At 38.9% G+C, this 22,006-nt stretch overlaps 1 protein-coding gene across 7 annotated transcripts in view; it reads left to right on the top strand.

Moving 5' to 3' along the window:
- Positions 1-20,990, top strand: part of fbrsl1 (fibrosin-like 1) — a 358,399-nt gene extending 337,409 nt beyond the window's left edge. For 4 of the 7 annotated variants that reach the window (XM_051921559.1, XM_051921558.1, XM_051921562.1 and 1 more), the window contains 11 exons: positions 82-132; positions 378-473; positions 1,041-1,112; positions 1,914-1,943; positions 2,245-2,316; positions 2,709-2,841; positions 5,935-5,994; positions 6,510-6,587; positions 7,162-7,245; positions 8,942-9,188; positions 18,569-20,990. In XM_051921559.1, coding sequence (XP_051777519.1) covers positions 82-132; positions 378-473; positions 1,041-1,112; positions 1,914-1,943; positions 2,245-2,316; positions 2,709-2,841; positions 5,935-5,994; positions 6,510-6,587; positions 7,162-7,245; positions 8,942-9,188; positions 18,569-19,775 — 2,130 coding nt within the window. In that variant the 3' untranslated portion in view covers positions 19,776-20,990. The remainder of the gene's footprint in view (positions 1-81; positions 133-377; positions 474-1,040; positions 1,113-1,913; positions 1,944-2,244; positions 2,317-2,708; positions 2,842-5,934; positions 5,995-6,509; positions 6,588-7,161; positions 7,246-8,941; positions 9,189-18,568) is intronic. The other 3 variants (XM_051921561.1, XM_051921563.1, XM_051921560.1) reach the window with 2 other exon arrangements.
- The last annotated feature ends 1,016 nt before the right edge of the window (positions 20,991-22,006 follow it).

The raw sequence follows: 22,006 nt of genomic DNA, 5'->3' as shown, positions 1-22,006 counted from the left end.
GTAAGAATGTTGTTTTTATTTCATAAATGTCTGGAGAGTTGGTCATTAAACTCTGGATTTCTCATTGTGTGTCTCTTTTAGTTTGACAAGTACACATCCAAGCTCGACAACCCCTTCCTGCGACACTCCAGTGTAAGTCCTGTGTTTACTTTATTGTACCATTTGATGATTGGCTAGTTCTCTCCTGCTTTGTGAACAGACATGCGGCACTTTTGTGAATACACTACACATTCTGCTGCCTTTTGCTGTTAGAGTAAAGTTTAACAAACGTGAATTATTATTTTTTTGTCTCATTTTACCTAATAAAGAGGTACAGAGTATAAAACCCTGGGTGCCCTAGTAATGCCTGTGATTTGTGATTCTCTCATCTTGCACAGTTTTTCCCATCGTACCCACCGCCAATGTCTGGCATGGCTCCCCTTCTTCCTCACTCAGCCCCCTTCAGTTCTCTGCAGGGTGCCTTCCAGCCTAAGGTTAGTTTTCAAGTTGTACTTTTCAAGTGTTGGTGAATGGTGATTTTGGAAATGTCTGCCCTCACTGTCAATAACGGTGGCTCACTTGTTTCTTTAACATTTGAGGAGCTAGCCCTTGTGATGTAATGTAAAGTAGTGTGTGTAGTCCGGCAACACAACACAAAACAACACAAGTTCAAGTTCATTTGGTTGATGCAGTTGATGGTGTCCATCTGTAATGTGATGGTCACTGCAGTCTGTGATTTGGCAACATCTGTACCTGTATCTGTTTGACCCTCAGTAGTCCACTGACCACCCACCATGCAGACTCCATTACATGAACAGGATATTGTCCAGATCTTATTTTGCCCACTAATGTGTGAGTTTATTTGGCCAGCTGCTCTTCTAACTAGCTGGTAATATTTTGTGCAAGCCTAGATGTACAAATCAGTTGTTTCTGTGAAATGTTGTGAACGTTTTTGGTTTTTGTGAGTGTCAATATTGGCATGTGCCACATTACTGAAGAATATGATTTTGAAAGTACAAACTGTAAAGACTAATGAATGATTTCTTTGTATCCTTCTGTAGGCTTCCAATCCAATAGATGTAGCATCTCGCCCTGGTGGAGTTCCTCACACACTTCTACAGAAGGATCCACGGGTAAGCCACATACTACTACGGTAATCTGAATGCATTTATATAGTACAGTACATGTGCCTGCCTTGAATGATTAGCATTAGTACAGTAATGTCTGACACACTGTGTTGTTCAACATCAAAATCACCTGTCCTTCTAAGACTCAACAAAGCTGACAAGGTACAAAGTAGTACTTTTATAATCTTTGTTTCAAAATGCACTTGGTGTTCTTATTGCCACAAACAATAAGGTTGTTTCACTCACTACAGTCGTCCATTGAGTCCAGTCTGGACTGGCGACGTCTCCAGTGTACCAAAGCACGTCCCGTGAGGTGCAGACATTGGCCACACTTTAATCTTGACCTTGCTCTATTCAAAGTGTTTGTGCTCATCATTAAAGGGGATCGGCGCAAATGATTTTTTCTTTCGATCTAATAGCAAGAATATGCATAAATGAAAATGGCATGATGTCAGACGGCTAGATCTCAATTATCAGTGTCACCTTTTGACTGCAGGGCCCCCCAATGCACTGACTTGTTTAAAAAAAAAACACAGTGAGAGGGTGCAAAGGCTCAATGTGCACTTTGATTATTTTGAGCTGTCCATTCCCATTTTAGATTTTTCTTGAAAAACTAATCTGATTAAGCAATTCACCATTGAAATGCATATCACACTTTCTACATTTTGTAAAATACTAAGTGCCGAGATTCCACTGTTATTGGTAACTTGACATTGTGAATGTGATTGTATAACTTGAAGTAATGGAATAGTTTCAAACAAAAGATGCAGACTACAGGCCCTTCTTCCTATACTTCTCATCCAACAGGTGTCTGATCCTTACAGAACTTCTGTCAGAGTAAGTGGCCTCTGTGTCTTTGTTAAGATGTCTCCCATGCATCATGCCCAACATTGTGCTGTGGTTCTCTCACACATCCTGTGTTCCTTTTTTTTTAATCTCCCATCCTTTCTGCCATCTTGTTGCCAACCAAGCTCTACCCAGTTTTGTAACATGTAATGCTTGCTTCCTCCCTCTAACTCATTTCATGTTTCTGTCCTAATTTCTCTCTTTTTGCCTCCTCTTTCACAACATTCCCCATTTCCTTGTTATTGACATCTGTCCACTTCTTCAACTAACCTTCTACAACTTTTTCTTTCAGAAACCAGGTAAATGGTGTGCAGTTCACGTTCAGATTGCCTGGCAAATCTACCACCACCAGCAAAAAATGAAGGTACTGCTATGTGACGAGTTTTCCTGCAGGACCCTTCCTTATACTGACCAGACTGTTTTACTTAAGTAGGAAGACAGAACAGGCCACATGTTCCACCTAACCAGTCAATGACATTTTCTTGTTTCTCCTTTCCTGGCTCTACTTTAAGTCAAGTTTAAAGTGGCGATATAACTGTCAAGTTCTCCTCACATATCAGGCGGCTCTTCTCATTGTGGCCCTGACATGATTTTATTGCAGTGATCCACCTTGAGCAGAGCTACATGTGCCTACACAGTTTTGTGTTGTGGTGTACAGAGAAACGTTTAAAGTTAGAGTACAGTGGTACAACAGTGGTAAGAGTGCAGCTACTGTGCACAGAGCTTAAACCTCAAGCTTCTGTCTTTTTTTGACAGCAAATGCAGCTGGATCCACATAAACTGGATATGAACGGCAAGCTGGATTTGTTCAGCAGACCACCAGGCCAAGGCCTCTTTCCAGGATTCCCATACCCCCATGACCTTGCTAGGCCACTCTTCCCAGCAACTGGTGAGCAAGCAGTTCAGATCTTTTTTTTTTGGCGGTAGCTGTGACAGTGCACTTGTAATTTAAAGGAAAATACCGACTAGGATTGTTTGCCATTAGGAAAACGTGCTTCTTAGGGCAGCTACAGTACATTCCAAGACATTGGATAGTAACGGACTGATGAACATTATATCTGGATGTTCCAGGGAAGCTTTACAAGAGTTTTACAAAATGGGAACTGGCAGCTTACGTAAACCAATGAGCTGACGTCCGACTCAAACGTGTGCAGCTTCGTTCAGTCCATCTTCTGTTGCAGGCTGTGTGTGCTGACATGTTCCTAAGACAGTGGGGTAAAGGTGAATAGGTAAACACTGTAAATAATGAAGCTTACAGTGAATGCTTTTTAAAAATGTTATGCTACTTCCTTTAGAAGTGGTCTGAACAGTAAACCCATTTTCAGAAGTAGTTTCATGCTACTGGCTGAGTTTTGTTGTCCTTACATGGGTTTGGGTGCAGTTCCAGATTTTAAAAATGCAGGTCAGTTTTGGCCAATACAATTAGTTATACAGTAACAACACATTCCTGACACACATGGTCACACACTTTTTGCTTTTCTCTCTTCTCTCTGACACTGCAGCAGTAAAATTTGAGCCTGTGCTACAACTCTTGTGTGGCAGCTTTGGCAGAACTTTTAGGAAAGCCACTTGCCTATCTGTCACCATCATTGTGAAACCTGGTGTGACGACCACATCACTGGGCAATAACAAATGATTGATGATCAGTCACTCACATCACACACTCGGTAGGAGAACTGATTCTAAAATAACATCCCAGAAAAGGGGCTGGTCTGTGACAGTCGCTCCATGACTAGTACTTTGCTTTGCCATGAATGTCCAGTGACAGTGAAAAGCCAGAGTGATTTTCTCTGTCAAAAGCAAACTAGAATCCCACCCTTAAAACCATCCAATAACACCTTGTTTATTTATCGTGAATGGCATACAAAGAGACAATAAACAAAACTAAGTGGAGTATGGTGGGAGGGCAAAGTAAAGGAAAGGACGCTTAAGGATACAGAAGGGAAAACTACTTGAGGACATGAAAGAGGGCAAAGCAGCAAGGAACAGTGGAGGACAGAGGGAAGTGGGATTTCTATAGAATCTGAACGTCCTAAATGGATGGGAGAACATGCAGCATGGCGTGGATGAATACCCCCAGTTCAAACGGTGTATCGTCATGTCTTTGTCACACCAGAGGCCCAGTGCCAGTGTAGATGACACCATAGCACATTTATTTCAAGTTCAAAGGGACTGCACATATCTAAAGTAAAATATCATTGGGCAGTGGAGTCTTTACAGTTGTGATGTACAGGATTCACATAAACTGGTCGGCTGTCTCCATTTCTGTCCTAATACAGATGCAGGGAGGTGATGTATTTTTAGAATGTGGAGTGATTGCTAACTTCACAGAGTCTGTTGTTGGTCTTCAGTTTGGTTCCAAACAAGTGTGAGGTGGCAGTCGGTTGCACTTCACTGCACTGCAGTATCCATTCATGTTTATTTGCAAGGCATGGTTTTAGGGTGGCATCAGCATCAGGTACTGCACAAATTAACACAAAATAAAATTTAATAACCAAAAAGAAGAGAGAGATGGACAGAAGGCTGCCATTTTCCAATTTCCAGACAATTAATTAATCAACAAGCTATTTATATCCTCTTATCTTTTAAATTATTAATAAAACATACAAACTATCACATAAAATGCAATGTCAGAGTAGAAGCACAGAGAGACATCTGGAAGTCCTGCATCCTGATGAAACCAAATTAAAACTTGATAAGCCAAAGCTGATGTAGTGAGGTGACTGCAATTTGTGTTTGAAAGTGGATATTAAATGGCAATGACACCAACTTGGTCCTTCTTTACTCCTGTTAGAAATTCACACTGCTTCAGAACTGTGTAATCTGAGGGGTCTCCTGTACGTCTGGAATCATAGAGAAAGCATTTGGCGAGTCTGTCTCTAGTCGGATGAACAGGCGACACTTCCAGCCATTAAGCACATCATATATGGCTTTAAAAGTGGTGCCCTCACACACTAAGAGGCTTCAAGCAACTCAAGAGATACAAATCCAAAGGGGTGCATTAAGAGCTGCTCACTGGCCACTTTGGGTTGTTTAGAGTCTCAGTCCTGGGGGCCCACTGTGGCTGCAGGTTTTTGGTCCAGCCACATTCATAGTCACTGGCAACGACTGGTAACACTCATCTCATTTAATTAGCTGGTTTTATTGTCTTCTTTTCTTATTCTATATTCAGAAAAGCACAGCAGCATGATTTTTATATTTATAAGACATTTAGAAATATTTCTATTTTTGCTATAGATATAAATGCTGAACTGTTGATTTCTCTGTGCCGTTTGCTCCATTCACCTGTCAAGCTTAATAATAACAATTAGAAAACAAGCAGAGCAGACATGCAGGCAAACAACACTGAATCGTGAAGGGCTGCGGCTACTTGAGCGTCTGACCCACTCATTAGTAAATGATGGATTAGTTCAACAATTAGAACAACTGGAAAAGTGCAATGAAAAAAATACACATTATTTCCATATAACTGCTTAGTACATTTTAATAATTGTTGGGTGTTTTTTTTTTTTTTTTTTGTTTGTTTTTTTTTTTTTTTTACCAAACTTACTTTTCTAATTTCAATATTGTTTCCAAAGCACAGAATCTGGGAAATATCAGTTCACTAAATTAGCCCAGGAGTCCAATTAAAAACAGAAGCTGGTTGGAACAAAAACCTGCAGCCACAGTGTGTCCCCAGGACCGAGGCTGAAAACTTCTGGTTTAGAACATCCAAAGTGTTTGCCCTATGATTGTAGACTTCTGGGGACACCGAGTGTTGTGCTGCAAAAGGAGACGGGGGGGTGGTTTAGTTTAGTTCTGAACAGGCGGGGTTCTCTGGGTAATGTATTAGTGTGGCCTGTGTGCCAAGTGCTCTCCCAGCTAGTAGTTTGCCATATCCAGAGGTATCTCCCTCTTTTGGCCTGGAGCTGCACAAACATTTGTCAGCAGTCTGCTTTCAAAACGTCCCTCATCTGTTACCTTCCACTCCCAAACCTCACAGGAGCAGCAAGGCGGCAGACACCATCAATCGTCCAGCTCTGTCTAAGGCCTCCCACCAAAGGTACACTGTCCTTTTCTGCCCTGCATCTAATCCCTCTGCTGTGTCCTGTTAGCAGTCATGAACATTTCATCTTCTCTACGTTGTATATTGATTGTTTTATTTATGTTATTCATAACAATAATGAGAAGAGGTTCTACACTGTGTTGAAGTGATGCTGCCTCAGCTTGATCCCTGGCAAAGTGAAATTCTGCAAGAATGCAGCCGAACTGTGGTGATGCACAGTGAAATGGATTTCATGAGCTTAAATACCCGAGCAGGGCGGGCTGTTTTCATTTGAAGTGAGACTGCCTGAGATTCTAATTGAAGTGCAGCTCGTTTAGTTTTCTCCAATCAAAAGTACTAAAGGGTCTGCTGTATTCTTAATGGCAGTGACCTATCTCTAACTTTTTGTTATAAGATTAGCCATTATTGGCACTGCCCATCATATTGTCTCTTTTCTTGGGTAAAGTTTAGAAAATCATTTCTCCGTATAATACCTAGGTGAGTAATGCTGACTGTGAATGACACTTCTCTAGGTGCTGGACACCCTGCGGCATCACCTTATGGACCCCCTTCTCATCACAGCAGCTTCCTGGCTACAGGTCACCTGGCAGGTACGTGTGAGTAACATGTCGTTTTTGCGTTGGGCTCACACCAGAGCTGTCCATGCAGAGCCTTCATTAGACCCCTACTGATGCCTCCTAGCCACTGAGTCTACCCTCTATGAGACAAGGTTTGCTCAGCCCAAGACTTCATGAAGCTGTAGAAATTTGGAGATATCAAGAAGTAGTTTGCTTTTAGCAAAGGAGGATTTTGTGTCAGTAACTGCAGCAGTTTGTGGAAAAAGTTTGTTCCAAAATATGGCTACCCAGTGAATGGAAGAAGCATGTGGTTGCTTTTAGATACATCCACAAGTGTACAAATCTTGTGATCCATCTACAGCATTAGTGTTGACTGTGTCAGGTCTCGTCTACACAGCCAACTTGACTTATCATTTTAAAATGACAGCTGAAAGGGCTTTAGTTGATTCCTTGCTAACGTTCAGCCTTGTCCGCTATAAGGTGGTTGGCTCTTGTGGCATCGGTCAAGTCCTGTGCTTAACACCACAGACTCTGCTAATGAGAGCAGCCAGCCTAGGAAGTGTGTAAGTCACTGGGCCTCTCCCTAACCATTTTTTGTCCTTTTCAGATCCTTTTAACCGCTCCAGTGCCTACAGCGGTCTTGGAAACCTCACGTCCAGTGCCTTTGGAGGATTAGGCAACCCTTCACTCAGTAAGAACAAACATGCGGACCATCCTTGTTTTGTGATACCCACCAATGGTTATCATTTTTTTTGGAAGTCTTTTCACATCTACTGCCATCTTCATTGTTTTTATATGCATGCTATAACATATGTTTCTAAAAAAGAAAAAAGTTCAGATTGGCTGGGACCCGGGTAATATGAATGATAATTACTTCTGATTTTGAAAATACAGTAAAACCTCGATTATCTGTTAGTCTCAGTTAACTGTCAGATCCCAAAACAATCCCCAACACGCCAGCGCCTCTCTATTACTGTACTTCTACTGCTGTGCAGAGCGCTCTTAGCTTTGCACACAACTTTCCGTTGTCCTAGAGCGTAGTGTTCTTCCCCAGCACCACAGTGTCAGTTACGTTCCTTCAGTTTTAATAGTGGTTCATAACTTTTCTCTTTTGTTATAATTAATCTACTATACATTGTTATGGCTGATAAATATATGATATATAGATATATGGTGGTGGTGTTGGAATTGTCACAAAATTTGAAATTATTAAACATTAATGAAATGGCGAAAGTGTTTCAAGTATGGCTTTAATTTACAGAGTAGGAAGAACAACAGTGAACGCGTGATGCAGACAAAATTGAAATATGTGTCGCAAATGGAAATCACAGACAGTAATGTTCTTCTATATTAAATTTAATGTTTTTCTACTTTCTTTTTAAATTCTGTTATGTTTTGTTAATATGTTGAGACGTGCAGGCAGTTTGTGATGCGCTGTACGGGAGCAGAAAGCATGGAATGAAAGCTGCAAGTGATGGGACTGGGTGAAGGACTTCTGTTTTGTAAGAGGCGCCATGAGTGGCAGGAGAGGTTAGGAGAAATAGAAAGGTGTGGCAGTAGGAAGTTTTGAGTAGAGACTCGGGGAAATAATAAGCAGGAGTGTTTGTGATATTGAGAAAAAAAGAATGTAAGTGGCAGGAGAAAAACTGATTGGTAGGGAAAGCTCTCTTTTATATTGTTTTGGAGGTGTGCGCCGTAACTCAGATAACGGCATATAAGACCGTTGGTAAGGAACAAAGTCTTCAAGTAAAAACGTAGAAAACTCCAGTACCTCTGAGTTGTATTTGCTTATTCTGCTGGTCGTTACAATATTATAGGAATTAATTTTGTTAATATGGTTTTGTTTTGTAAATATAACTATTTGCTACTCTAATTTACTGTATATAATTGTTAAAGTAGCTGTTCTGTTATCCATCTCTTCTCTTATTCGTCTCAGCCTTTGGTCCCAACCCCTGACGCATAATCAAGGTTTTACTGTACTCACAAACTGCTCACCTGTCTCACCAACATGAGCCCTTTTTTGTTTACGATGGAAGGTATTCACCATTTGGCCCTGACTGCGAGTGATGCCAAAAGGCTTCTATTCCAAAATCATTATTCTGGAATGGTTTCTGCAGGAGCACATCTTATGTTATTTGTTTTTGCCTACAGTTGCTTACTCTGCTAAGAGTCCACCAGGTTGAGCAGGGTATGTGTTACATAATATGTAAAAGCTAATTATAAAAATATTTCAACTTTGTTACACCTTGTTGGTGTTAATGTAAATATTTGGATTGTTTTTGCTATTAATCAAAAAAATCTTTTGAGACAAAGTTAAACCATATTTCAAGAGGTCCTTGTGAATTGACCCATAAAAATGCCATGTTCTTATATTTTAATAATTTCAGCTTCCAACAGTGTGTTTGGACCCAAGGAAAGTCATGGCCTGTCTGGATTTAGTAGTCCCCACCATGACACATGGAATCGCCTTCATCGAACACCACCCTCTTTTCCCACACCCCCCCAGTGGCCAAAGTCAACTGACAATGAACGCAGCTCTTCTGTGACCAACCACGACAGAGAGAAGGAGAGAGAGCGCGAAAGAGAGCGGGAGAAGAGAGAATCCCTCAGCAAAGAGGACAGAGACAAGGACAGGTGAGTGAATCACAGCACAACAGCACGCTTTTCAACATGGCATAGCACTCATGACGTGTGTGTGTACTGTGTATATATATACATATGTGCATATAGGCAGGCTTTGGGTTACAGCAGTCTCCTGCAGGTGCAAATGAGAACATTAGACTCCAAGAGGTAGACTAGTTCTGACACAGGTTCAGGAATAGTACTGTAAACGATGGAAATGTCTCCCCATATTTAACCTGCAAGTCACTGGCAAGCAGCTCACTCTACACCTGAGTGTTTGGCTGGCACTGTGGGACACCGCTGCTCATACACAGCGTGCTCAGTGCCCCTCCCTGGCATGTAGTCGCACAGAGACTGAGGGTGCCTGTGACACTTGGGGATCATTCTTCAGTTACTGCTGGCTTTTCCACTCAGAGCTCTGTCTTTTTTAACATACTTAACATTCTAGCAGTTTTCATTAGTTCACATTGTTTATATTTGAGGATTTAAACTATACTAATATTGTTTCATTATTTTATTAAAATGTCTGCCATGGTTTTTCTGTAAAAATAAGTAATAAAGCAAGTACATATTTTTGCCAAAATATCTATTTATGGACATTTTAATCTCCAAACTAAATAAAAAATTAAGAGGAATGAAACTTGTATGTAACCTGAGGACTGCATATATATATGTATGTATGTATGTATGTGTATGTTTAAGTGCACACACACACACGCACGCACACACACACACACACATATATGTAGTGCCTTCAGAAAGTTTTCTGACCCCTTCAGTTTTTTCACATATTCCTATTTTGCAGCCTTTTGCTATTATCATTGCTATTTATTTGTTCCCCTTTTATCAAACAACACTCAGTACCCCACAATGAAAAAGCAAAGATTTTAGACATTTTTGCAAATAAAAAAGTGGATTATCTAATTGATACAAGTATTCACACTCTGCTCAGCACTTAGTTGAAGCCCCTCTGGCAGCCTTTGCAGCTTGCAGTCTTCTTGGATTTGACGTGACAACTTTCACACACCTGGCTTTGGGGATATTCTGCTGTTCTTCTCTGCAGATCCTGTAAAGATCTGTCATGTTTTTGTTTTGTGCTTAGGGTCATTGTCTTGCTGGAAGATGAATCTTTGGCCCAGTCTGACAGGTCTTTGTACTTCACTCCGGTTTGTTTTCCCTCAACACTGACTAGTTTACCAGTCCATGTCACTGGAAAACAACCTCAAAGCATAATGCTTGCACCATCATGTGCCACCATAGGAATGGCATTGCACAGGTACCTGGTTTCATCCAGACATGACAGTAATCTTTGTTTCATCAGAGCAGAAAATCTTCTTTTTCACAGCCTGAGCGTCATTTAGGTGCCTTTTTGAAAACTTCACTTGGTGTTTAATTTGTCGTCAGCACAAGTGCTGAAGTGATGGCTGCCCTTCTGCAAGTTTCTCCGAAGCTCAGCTAGAGTGACCTCCTGGTCCCCCCTACCCCTTAATTGCTAAGTGTAACTAGGCACCCAGGAGAAGGCCAAAGTGTGGTGTTTCAAAGTAGGCCACTGTGGTCTTTTGGGAACCTTCAATGCTGCGGGAATGTTTTTGTAGACTTCCCCTGATCTGCAAGCAATTCCTTTCTCTCCCCCTCCCCAGGCAAATTAAACATAATTAGGTCTGCAACCAGCTCTAGACAAGTGTGTGCCTTGCTAGTCACGTCTAGTCACTTCAATTAGCAACAGGTGAACTCCAAATAATTGTGATTGACAGAATTGGAGGCGTCTGAGTCAAATTTCAAGTGTCACAGCAAAGGGTCTGAATACTTGTGATATTACTTGAATAATCTGCAAAATTCTTAAATTACAAAATAGTGTTTTTGCTTTGTCATTCTGGGGTATTTAGTTTTTTTGGGGGGAACTGAAATGTCTAAATAATTTATATTTATAATATATAATTAGTTAATTAATTTATAAATTATATTTATTTATAATGTATCCACACATACAGTCCAAAGTTTTCATTCACTTTGGGTGAATTCATTAAATCTCACTTTTTAACCCCTCCACAGATTTTATACTAACAAATTTGGCGTATTGTTTTAAGACATCTACTTTGTGCAAAGCGAAAGTATTTTTTTGTAATAATGTTAGAGTATTTTACTTTTTATGTGTAAAATGTGTATGTAAACTTGTTACAGACTGGAACTGTGATATAGTCAATAAAAAGTAAAATACTCTGAGGTCTGTGAACATTGTTGGAGAAAATTACTTTTGCTCAGCACAAAGTAGATGTCTTAAACAATACACCTATTTTATAGTTTGTTAGTATAAAATTTGTGCAGGGGTTAGGAAGAATGTGAATTCTAAAGTGTATGGAAACTTCTCACTTCAACGTTATATATCCATCTAATCATATGTGTGTGTACTTGTGCATATGTAATTTGTTTTTGCTGTGTTCTGAAGATACTTGTGTGTGAGATGAATAGAAGAAGAGAGATCAGAGTTTCAGATTTTATTCCCTGGTATTTATATCCTGATATGTTAAAGAACATAGACCAGAGCACAATGTGTATCAAACCTCTCAGTTTTTCTAAGTGTGCTAAAGTATTGGAACATAATTTTCACAAGTAAAATAAAGTCAAAAACACTTCATATTTGGTTGCATATCCCTTGCTCACATAAATAATACTAGCCTTTATAGTCTTCAACCACAGCATTATTTAGTTGTCTGATTTGCAGGATTCTTCAGGAGGTAAAATGCCTGTTCAAATTGGTTAAGATCTGGGGCTTCATGTATAAATGGTGCGTATGCACAAAAATGTCGCGTAAGAACGTTTCCACGTTCAAATCGTGATGTATAAAACCTAAACTTGGCGTAAAGCCATGCACATTTCCACAGTAGCTCATACCCTGGCGTACGCAAGTTTTGCACTCGGTTTTGCAGACTGGTGGCACCCAGCATCAACGCAGTGCTACTGTTCCTGTATGGTTACCCTTTTGTTTTTAGATCCACATCCCTGACGCGGCTTTATAAACACACGAAATTAACCGCATATTGTTTATTAGTTTAAAGCATCTGATTGTAATTAACCAGTAACAATATAATGGCCCAAGAATGGTCCAACTATTCCAAATACCATAACTGCTTTAGCGTTGTTCTTCTCACTGCACCTTGTTCTTCTTCTTCTTCTTCTTCTTCTTTCAGCTGCTTCTGTTAAGGGTTGCCACAGCTGATCATCTTTTTCCATATTACTCTCACTGCACCACTCAGAGTATTTATATCACTGTATCTGAGTGTGAATCGCAGATCTACAGCAACTGACTGGAAAGAGAATTATTGGTATACAGCATCAAGCACACGCTGCCTCAGCCATGCTGTCTATTGAACTGCTCTCATATGGCAAACGCTTCAGAGTGTTTCCTGTACGGACCTCGCAGTTCAGAAACATTTTCATCCCAAGAACTATAAATGCACTCAATCAGTCCATCAAGTGCTCCTTGATGGTTGACTTCTTTTTTGGGGTAGGTTTGTACTTAGAAGTACAATTACCTCATTGTAAACTTGTGATACAGTTATAATATTGCACAACCTGAGCCACTTTATAAAGCACGTATGATGATGATGTCATTTTTAAGATGAAATGCAGCAAAATATGTTTATTATATTATACAGATAAAACTTTAACTTCATTTAAATACTCTATATTGTTAATAATTAATCATGTGAGGACACGGTGCCACAGTGCTAGCGAGGAGCTGGCTGTCCGTTCACGGATTGTTCCTGCCTCGCGCAGTATTCTTGCTGTGGCTGGCGCGACACTGGAAGGATAGATGGATAGAATAATTAAACATTATGAAGATATTTCAATGTTCCTTAAAAGTTTTGAAAAATCAGTGTTCAAAGTTTACAGATGGCTTAACATCAATTTTTTCTCTGTACCCTAATAAGCTTTCATATGACACTCAGACGGTGCAGGGCTACGACTCACCTTTTCACAGCGACTTTGATATGTGACAACTTCTTTTTTATTTCGGGCACTGTGCGACTTTGTGAACTTGAGCTTTCTAGTTTCTCCAACACTCTGTCACTTGATCAACTTGATTTTGTTGTTTATATCACTGTTTAAACCAGCAAATAGTAGGTTTTTCCTTCCCTCCACTTGGTATTCACTGAAATTTTTCTGTTGTCTTTTCACAGAAGGCTGAGCTTAAGAGCTATTTATATTGATTTGCATATTCAAAGAGGCGTAATTCTGGGAGGAGTTGGGGTGGGACAGAAGGCGCGTGCACGTGTGTTACTTTTCATGCTGACACTTCTACACATGGCGTTATGCATGAGGCCCTTCCATTTTGTTACCTCTGATGAAGTCCTTTGTTGAGGTGGCAAAGTGTTTTGAATCATTGTCTTGCTGCACAACAAACTTCTTATCAATTTAGTTTGCATGCATTTCTCTATACATTGTTTTTGAGTTACATCGTCAACAAAAATTATTGAGGCTGTTCCAGAAGAGCAGATCCCTTCCTTCTCCACACTTCAGTAGAGGTTAATCTTTGTCTGATCAGTTCATAAAACTTTGTTCCAGAAGTGCTGTGGCTCCTCTCTGTACTTTTTTGTGTTCCAAGCTGTATTTCCAAAGTTTAATGCTAGTGAGTGATTTGTACCTTGCAGTATGGCCTTTATAGTATATGCTGTCTAAGAGTTCAAAGAGTGGACTGTAATTATTTCCACCCTGCTCTTTGGGGGTTGTTCATGATGTTTTTTCCTTATCAGTTGTTGTTTTCCTTGGATGACAGATTCGATGTTTGTTGTATACCAGTGGTTTACTTCTTTTTTTGGGCATTGGCCATAGATAACACCACAATGTTTTTGAAATTCCTTTTTGATGGAATTTCCCCCCTAGCAAGCTCTTCTATCCTTCTTAACCTCAGATGCAAGATAAAACTTACATTGGGAATAGCAATCTAACACCCCTAATGATTAAACATTCAATCAAGTTACAATTCTTGCTTGAAAAGTGTGTTGGTTTGATACCAAATGTGCTCTGCTGTTTATAGGTTAATGACAGAAATAAAAGTTGTAATTCTGATCTTACATTCATCTCACAGACCATGGTGTTCAGCAAAAATAAAGGCATTGTGTTTGTCTGTTTTCTTTGGGGGGAGGGATATGTGTATATATATACATATGTATATGTATATACATATGTATATACATATGTATATGTATATATATATACATATGTATATACATATGTATATGTATATATATATATACATATGTATATGTATATATATATATACATATGTATATATATATATACATATGTATATGTATATATATATATACATATGTATATATACATATGTATATATACATATGTATATGTATATATACATATGTATATGTATATGTATATATACATATGTATATGTATATATACATATGTATATATACATATACATATGTATATGTATATATACATATACATATACATATGTATATGTATATGTATATATACATATACATATACATATGTATATATACATATACATATGTATATATACATATGTATATGTATATATACATATACATATACATATGTATACATATGTATATGTATATGTATATATACATATACATATATATACATATGTATATGTATATATACATATACATATGTGTATATATTGAAGAGAAGGTCTGTAAGACAGTTTGCAGCTGGAAAAAAAATGAATCAAGTAGTTTTTATTCCTAAACCCTGCCACCAATCTTCATCAGAGGATAATGCTTAAACTTACAAGAATACAAAGGCAATATATAGCAAAACTGCTTTATGCATATGTACATATATATATATATACACACACATACAAATAATAAAACCTGGTCAAAAACACACATACTTTTAACTACTACAGCTCACCCCTCAAATTAATTTGTATGTATTTGCATGTACATGTGTGCATATATATGCATATATATATGCATATATATACATATATATATATATGCATATATATATATATACATATACATATATATATATATATATATACATATATATATATATGCATATATACATATATGCATATATGTATATATGCATATATATATATATGCATATATGTATATATGCATATATATATATATGTATATATATATATATATATGTATATATGCATATATATATATATGCATATATGTATATATGCATATATATATATATGCATATATATATATATATGCATATATGTATATATGCATATATATATATATATGCATGCATATATATATATATATGCATATATGTATATATGCATATATATATATATATGCATATATGTATATATGCATATATATATATATATGCATGCATATATATATATATATGCATATATACATATATGCATATATGTATATATGCATATATATATATATGTATATATATATATATATATGTATATATGCATATATATATATATATATATGCATATGCATATATATATATATATATATGCATATATGCATATATATATATATGCATATATATATATATGCATATATATATATATATGCATATATACATATATGCATATATATATATATGCATATATATATATATGCATATATATGCATATATATATATATATGCATATATATATATATATGCATATATATATATATATATGCATATATATGCATATATATATATGCATATATATGCATATATATATATATATGCATATATATGCATATATATATATATATATATGCATATATATATATATATATGCACACCTCTCCCCCTCCCCCCAAAGAAAACAGACAAACACAATTCCTTTATTTTTGCTGAAGACCATGGTCTGTGAGATGAATGTAAGATCAGAATTACAACTATGCATACACAAAACAGACTATGGTTTTAATTAGAACAACAAAATCAACATTTTTTACAATGCATGGACCCCACTCCTTCACTCTTCTCCTGTATCCTTAATTTCATTGTTCAAGCAAATCTCCATATACCTAAATTGAAACAAAATTAATTATGTTAATTGGCAAAAAAAATCTTCTAGAAAGTACATTGGTGGGATTACCTCATTTCATAAACATTTCCATCTCACAGTGACTCTGTTATCTGAACTTAGGTAACTTACATACTCTACTTCAGTGCTATCCCTCAGACTTCCAGCAACTAAGTCAGACCAGCAAGTTTGCTTCACACTTTCATAAGGCAACAGAAGAACACAGTGACTCAAACCAAGATGCTATGCTTCCAGTCTATCCATTCACACCAATGACTAAGTTCTTAGGCTGTAACATGCACATCCAGAAGCACAAAGATGATAGCATTAATTTTCTAAGAGAGGAATCTCAATTTGAAATAGTGCTAGAGTTTTTGAGTACTAGTTCACCTATCCACAGAGTATTCATGTGACAATCAAGATCAAATTATCCAAATGCATACTGTAGAAAAAGGAACAAAACAATGACCAAAGTGCTTAGACATCCCAGTGCAGAGACTATGCATATATATATATATATACATAGAGGGTGGCACAGAAAATGCCATTACCCACATAGAAGAATGACCCAGTTGGCATTTTGGAAATATGTTTATGTTCTGATAAACCAAGACACAACTTTTTGTCCCAATTTAATAACACTGTAATACTGCCACAGCGGTAGGAGTATTGCACTGTAGAGCTATCACCAGGGACTAGGCAACTGGATACAATGAATGGCAGTATATATAAGTGTATATAACTGTAATTAAGTCAATTTATGTTTGTGTAACACTCTTCAGAGTGTTCAAAGGCAGAATAAATGACAAAATGCACACACATAAAAACACAAATGAGTTTACATACCCAGTAGACAATGCAGTTTCAAACTATACAGAACAAACGGATTACAACAGTATGCGCTCATTAAGGTCTGCAGCATCCCTGGTCCATGGTGAGTTATACTGAGCAATGTCAGACACCGTCACAGTTCCAGTGCCCTTGGCCAACAGGCTGCCTGACCCATGCTGGACATTGTAGAGTCTTCCATAAGTTTGTGCTGGCTAGTCTAGTAAGGCGACAGATTCTTTCATCTCTGGATTCTAAAGCTTTGAGTAGCTGGTATCCTTCACGCAGCCGTGAAAATGTAACGTACAGGTGACTCAGAGAGAAACATGTGAACATCCAGTCAAAACCCAGATTTCACTGGCACAGGGAGACTTCAACAACTGTGGCACCCAAGTGTCAACTGAATAACCTCAACAACTTGGAGGAACAGGCCAAAGTCCATCTGAGCAAAGTAGGCACAGACTTGCCTCCAAAGACCTGGGGCCATGATGAGATGAGTGAAACAAGGTGGTACTATAAAGTTTTAAACGGGGGGTTTGGTTACTTAAGCAAACATGATTTCTCCTTTTTAATAATTTTTTGCATTTATATAGCACTTTTCTCACTACTCAAAGCGCTCAGCAATTGCAGGTTAAGGGCCCAACAGAGCAGAGTCCCTATTGGCATTGACGGGATTCGAACCGGCAACCTTCCGATTGCCAGTGCAGATCTCTAGCCTTTTTAAGACTGTTTTCTACCACAAAACAATATCATAGTTTAATTGTCTCAAATAATAATACTACCTGGACCAAAATGTCTGAGTAGGACATGTTAATCAACAGGGGGCTTGAAATGCTTTTGTCAGGCACTCATCTCTGTCTCCGCAGTCCATATTTCACTTAAAGAAGTGGGCTAAAAGGTCACAATGGCAGACTCACACTGTCACAGCCAAAACTAATCCAACCATTGGTGATTACTACCACTAACACACAGGTGAGGCAACATGTCCTCTACAAACGCAGCCAAGCAGCAAGGCATGTATGTATGAGTAATTGACCTAAAATTGCACCCGTGCTTCAACATTTCCCATCATGACCTGGTGCTTTCTAGAATGCTTTATGTGAGTCCATTTGAAACCTGCTGGAGTCATACCAGCCACTGACAAAAGACAAGTACCAACCCTGGACTGCGAAAATCCTAAAAACGCACAGTTTTTACAAATCTCTGTTTCCATGTGACAATCAATCCAATGTTTGATTGATAAATAATTGGTTATTTACAAAACAATTTCTCAGATTTGAATTGTTTGTTTTCTTTTATATAAACACTCTAAGTGGGCTTTACACAGCCAAGATGGCCTTTTGACAGTCTGATAAGCTGCTAAAACTGTCATTGGGATTCCATCTCATAGTGGGCCAACCTTTGTCACAAGGCCATCAACACTAGCTGACTCCATGCTTTGTTTTCCTCTGGCAGACGACTTGTCTACTCGTCTTTAATAAGCAGTGCACACACTCAGACCAGATGAATGTGTTCGTTAGTAGTGAACACTGATTTATACCATTTTCCTTCCTAGGGATACACAAGACAAGAGCCGTACCTCCAACAGGTCATCTCCTGCCTCAGCTCCAGTTGGATATCAAATCAGCAACCTAATCCGTAGCAGCAGTATTGAACGGACACGGGAGGGAGAAAAAGAGTCAATAGAGCGCCTGAGAGAGACATCCCTGAGCACAGACATTAAGGTTAAAGAGAGCCACTCTCCGAGCAAGGAGATACACGAGCGGCGCCAACCGGAGGACATGAGCAAACCTTGCCTTCAGCCACCATCTCCATATGGCAAGCCCATCCTTACTGAGCCAACTCTCAAGATCACAAGCACGCCAGGAAAAGATGGTGACACAAAATCGAGACAGTCCCCATCTGCTGAGCTACTACAGAAGGTGAAAAATGATGTCAAAGTCAAGGAGGAACGCAAAGAAGAGCAGGAGGTAATGTTGGTGAGCTCAGAACCAGCTACTGCCACAACACAGCAGCACCACCCAACAGCTCATCAGCCTCCCTCTAGGTGCACAGATCTACCCTCCCCGGCCTCTCTTCATAGTGTCCATCTGCCTCACTCAATGCCACTGTCCTTAAGTGGTGTCAATCAGGTCAACAGTTTCAATCTTTTGGATCGTACTCGAGTGGCTCCATTCATGGGCATAAGCCCCTTATCTTCCACAAGAGAGCGTTTACCCCACCCAGGATTCACCTGGGATCCTTTAAGAGATGCCTATCGCAGCCTGGATCTGCACAGGAGAATGGACTACCAGTTGCGGGCAGAGCAGAGCCATCGCTTCCCTGGGATATATGAACATGAGCGATCGTACAGGGAGCGGGAGCCTCATGACTACTCTCACCACGAACACCTACTTGAGGCCCGCCGGGAGCACGAGAGACTTCGCCAGGCGGAAGAAAGGGAGCGGATGCATATCCGAGATGAGTTAGACCGAGCTCGCTTGCACCAGCTTCACCAGTCGCCCATTGAGGGTCATTTGCCTCATATGCCACCGTTCATGTCCCCACTAGGAAGCATGCATTACCCGAGGCTGAGCCCATCAGCTGCCCACAATGGAATGCTAAACAGGACACCGCCAACTGCTGCTCTGAGTGCGCCACCACCATTAGTTCCTACTGGCAGCACCAGACCAACCTCTCCCCGAAGGACTACCCCCTTGGCGTCCTCGGAGCCCAGAGAGTACTCGCCCACACACAATCCCAAAGAAGTGGAAGCCCGGTAGCTCTGAGCTGGACATGTAGTACATACAGCGGACATTTCCTATCTTGTGCACTTTTGAAAAAGAAATCAAACAAAACTAAATGCACTGCTTTTATCAAGACAGAACAATAAAGGGACTGTACATTTGTTAAAATGAAAAGCACATGTCATGCTTTGTTGTGTGTTTGGGAAGGGAGTGTATTATAGAACTAAATAAAGATGCAGAGTATAACATTCTTATGTTAAACTTGAGATTAATATATTAACGAGATTTCTTTCCCTCATTTTTAGCATTCAAGTTGATATTTTGTGTTTGCCAGTTTATCTGCCCTTCCCTTCCCGTGTACGAAAAATGATGACTTGTTTACATGTTGGATAAACTGGGGGGGGTTGGCTTCCTCTATGACACACACACACACACACACATATATATATATAGATATAGATATATATGTTTGTATTTATCACAGTTCACTGTGAAACTCTGAGCATAGGCCAGATAAACAAAACCAACTTATTTTTAACAATGTTTGGTACCAGAAAGAGACTTGAAAACTTTACATTTCATTTGGTTTTGCTTTGTCCCTTATCTGTTCATTTTCTGTACTCAAAACTAATGTAAATAGTCGGTTCATATTCCTAGGAGATGACAATTGTAAATTAGGCTTTTTAAAAGTTTTTAGGTGGTTTGAAATACAAAGCAGAGCCAGTGACAAAGTTTCTTCTCCTAAGATTGATTAAGACACTGAAACTTTGTAGAAGAGAGGGAGTCTCTTCACCATTTTAATCATCAATCTATGCAAAGGACTGTCGACTGACGGAGCGACCGAAGGAAATGCACTCAGCTAGGAGACACAAATGAAGTGGTTTTACTTTTTTAAATTAACAATAAAAAAGGGAAAAAAAAGAACAATTCTTGAACCCTAAATATTACTGTTTGGCAGGTCGAGATGCCTGACCACAGAAGGGAAGGCACTGTTTGTTTGGTTTTTTATTTTATTTTTTTTCTGGCAGCAATGGACAGTGTCCAGCCTGTGCTCTTGTGCAGTGTTTTTAATAGACTCTTGTATACAAAAAAATCAGTAGGGTTTTAGACGTGCAAAAAAAAATAAAAATTAAAAAACAATGAGCTCTGATTATCTATAGTAAGTCATGTCCATAAACAAATGTTTTGGTTTTGCTATGGTTCTGCCTGAGCTAAATTTGGTATGATTTTATTAAATTTTGTTTTATTTAATGTTTTTGTTATCCTTGTCTCCAATAATACTTTTTGTTTATTTGATGAATGAAGATGTGCTCGGTTGTCAATGCTTCTAGGAACTTGTATACCACCAGCTTACCATCCAGTTATGTGATGGTTCTTGTTTCATGTATAAAGGAATCTGGAACGTGCGTACGTAAGTGAAGCTGAGCAATGGGAGAGATGGCTAAACTTGAGCAGCAGCGTGGCCACAAGTTAACTTTTTACCAGCCCGACCGGAGCTGAAGGTCGAGTGCACAGGAGCGTCCATTGGTCAAGTTGTGCTTGAATGGCAGTTTTTCCTTCTGCTCAACACGTCCCAACGGCACTAACATAGCTGCCAGTGTTTCAGGTTGGTTGTTACCAGAATTCTGTACAGTAAAGGCCGCGTTTTACTCAGCCTGACCTGCTCTTCCTCTCGTTAACAATTCTATTCATAACAACAGAAAGCACTTAAAAGCAGAGCGATAACTGTGAAGGACATTTACACATCTGGACAAACTGTGGAAGATGTGTTGTGATATTAGAAAGTCGAAACAAGGTAATATGGACGCCTTTAACTGCACCCATAAACACGCGAGGACATATGTGACACCACCACTAGGATGTTCATCGGCATTTCCAGAGCTGCAATCTGGATTAAGGGGCTTGAAATTGTTCCATACATTTGAACACTACTTTTAAACAAAATACTGCGTGAAGGAGTACGTTAAAGATGTGCCAGCTTGTCGTCCTGCTGGCTGCTCAGATCTGTTAGTGAATTGAGCACCAGGCCTTCTGGCTTTGGCACAAACTTTTAACTTTCACAATTCCTATGACAAATGTTTTTGAAAAGAACCAAACCTGGAGTATTCACCAAAACTGGTTAATATTACTCCCTTTAAAAAGGATACTAAATCTTCTACTAAGATCATTTTGACACTGACGTAATACTGCATGGCTACTCAGTCTTAGTGTGCGGCTGTGTGTGTGGACACTACGGTGGGGGGAACAAGTTTTGGACACATCGATAT

The sequence above is a fragment of the Erpetoichthys calabaricus genome, chromosome 18, assembly GCF_900747795.2.
Source record: "Erpetoichthys calabaricus chromosome 18, fErpCal1.3, whole genome shotgun sequence".
NCBI lineage: Eukaryota > Metazoa > Chordata > Cladistia > Polypteriformes > Polypteridae > Erpetoichthys > Erpetoichthys calabaricus.
Note: the sequence above shows the minus strand (reverse complement) of the source record. Positions and strands in the feature narration are given on the sequence as shown.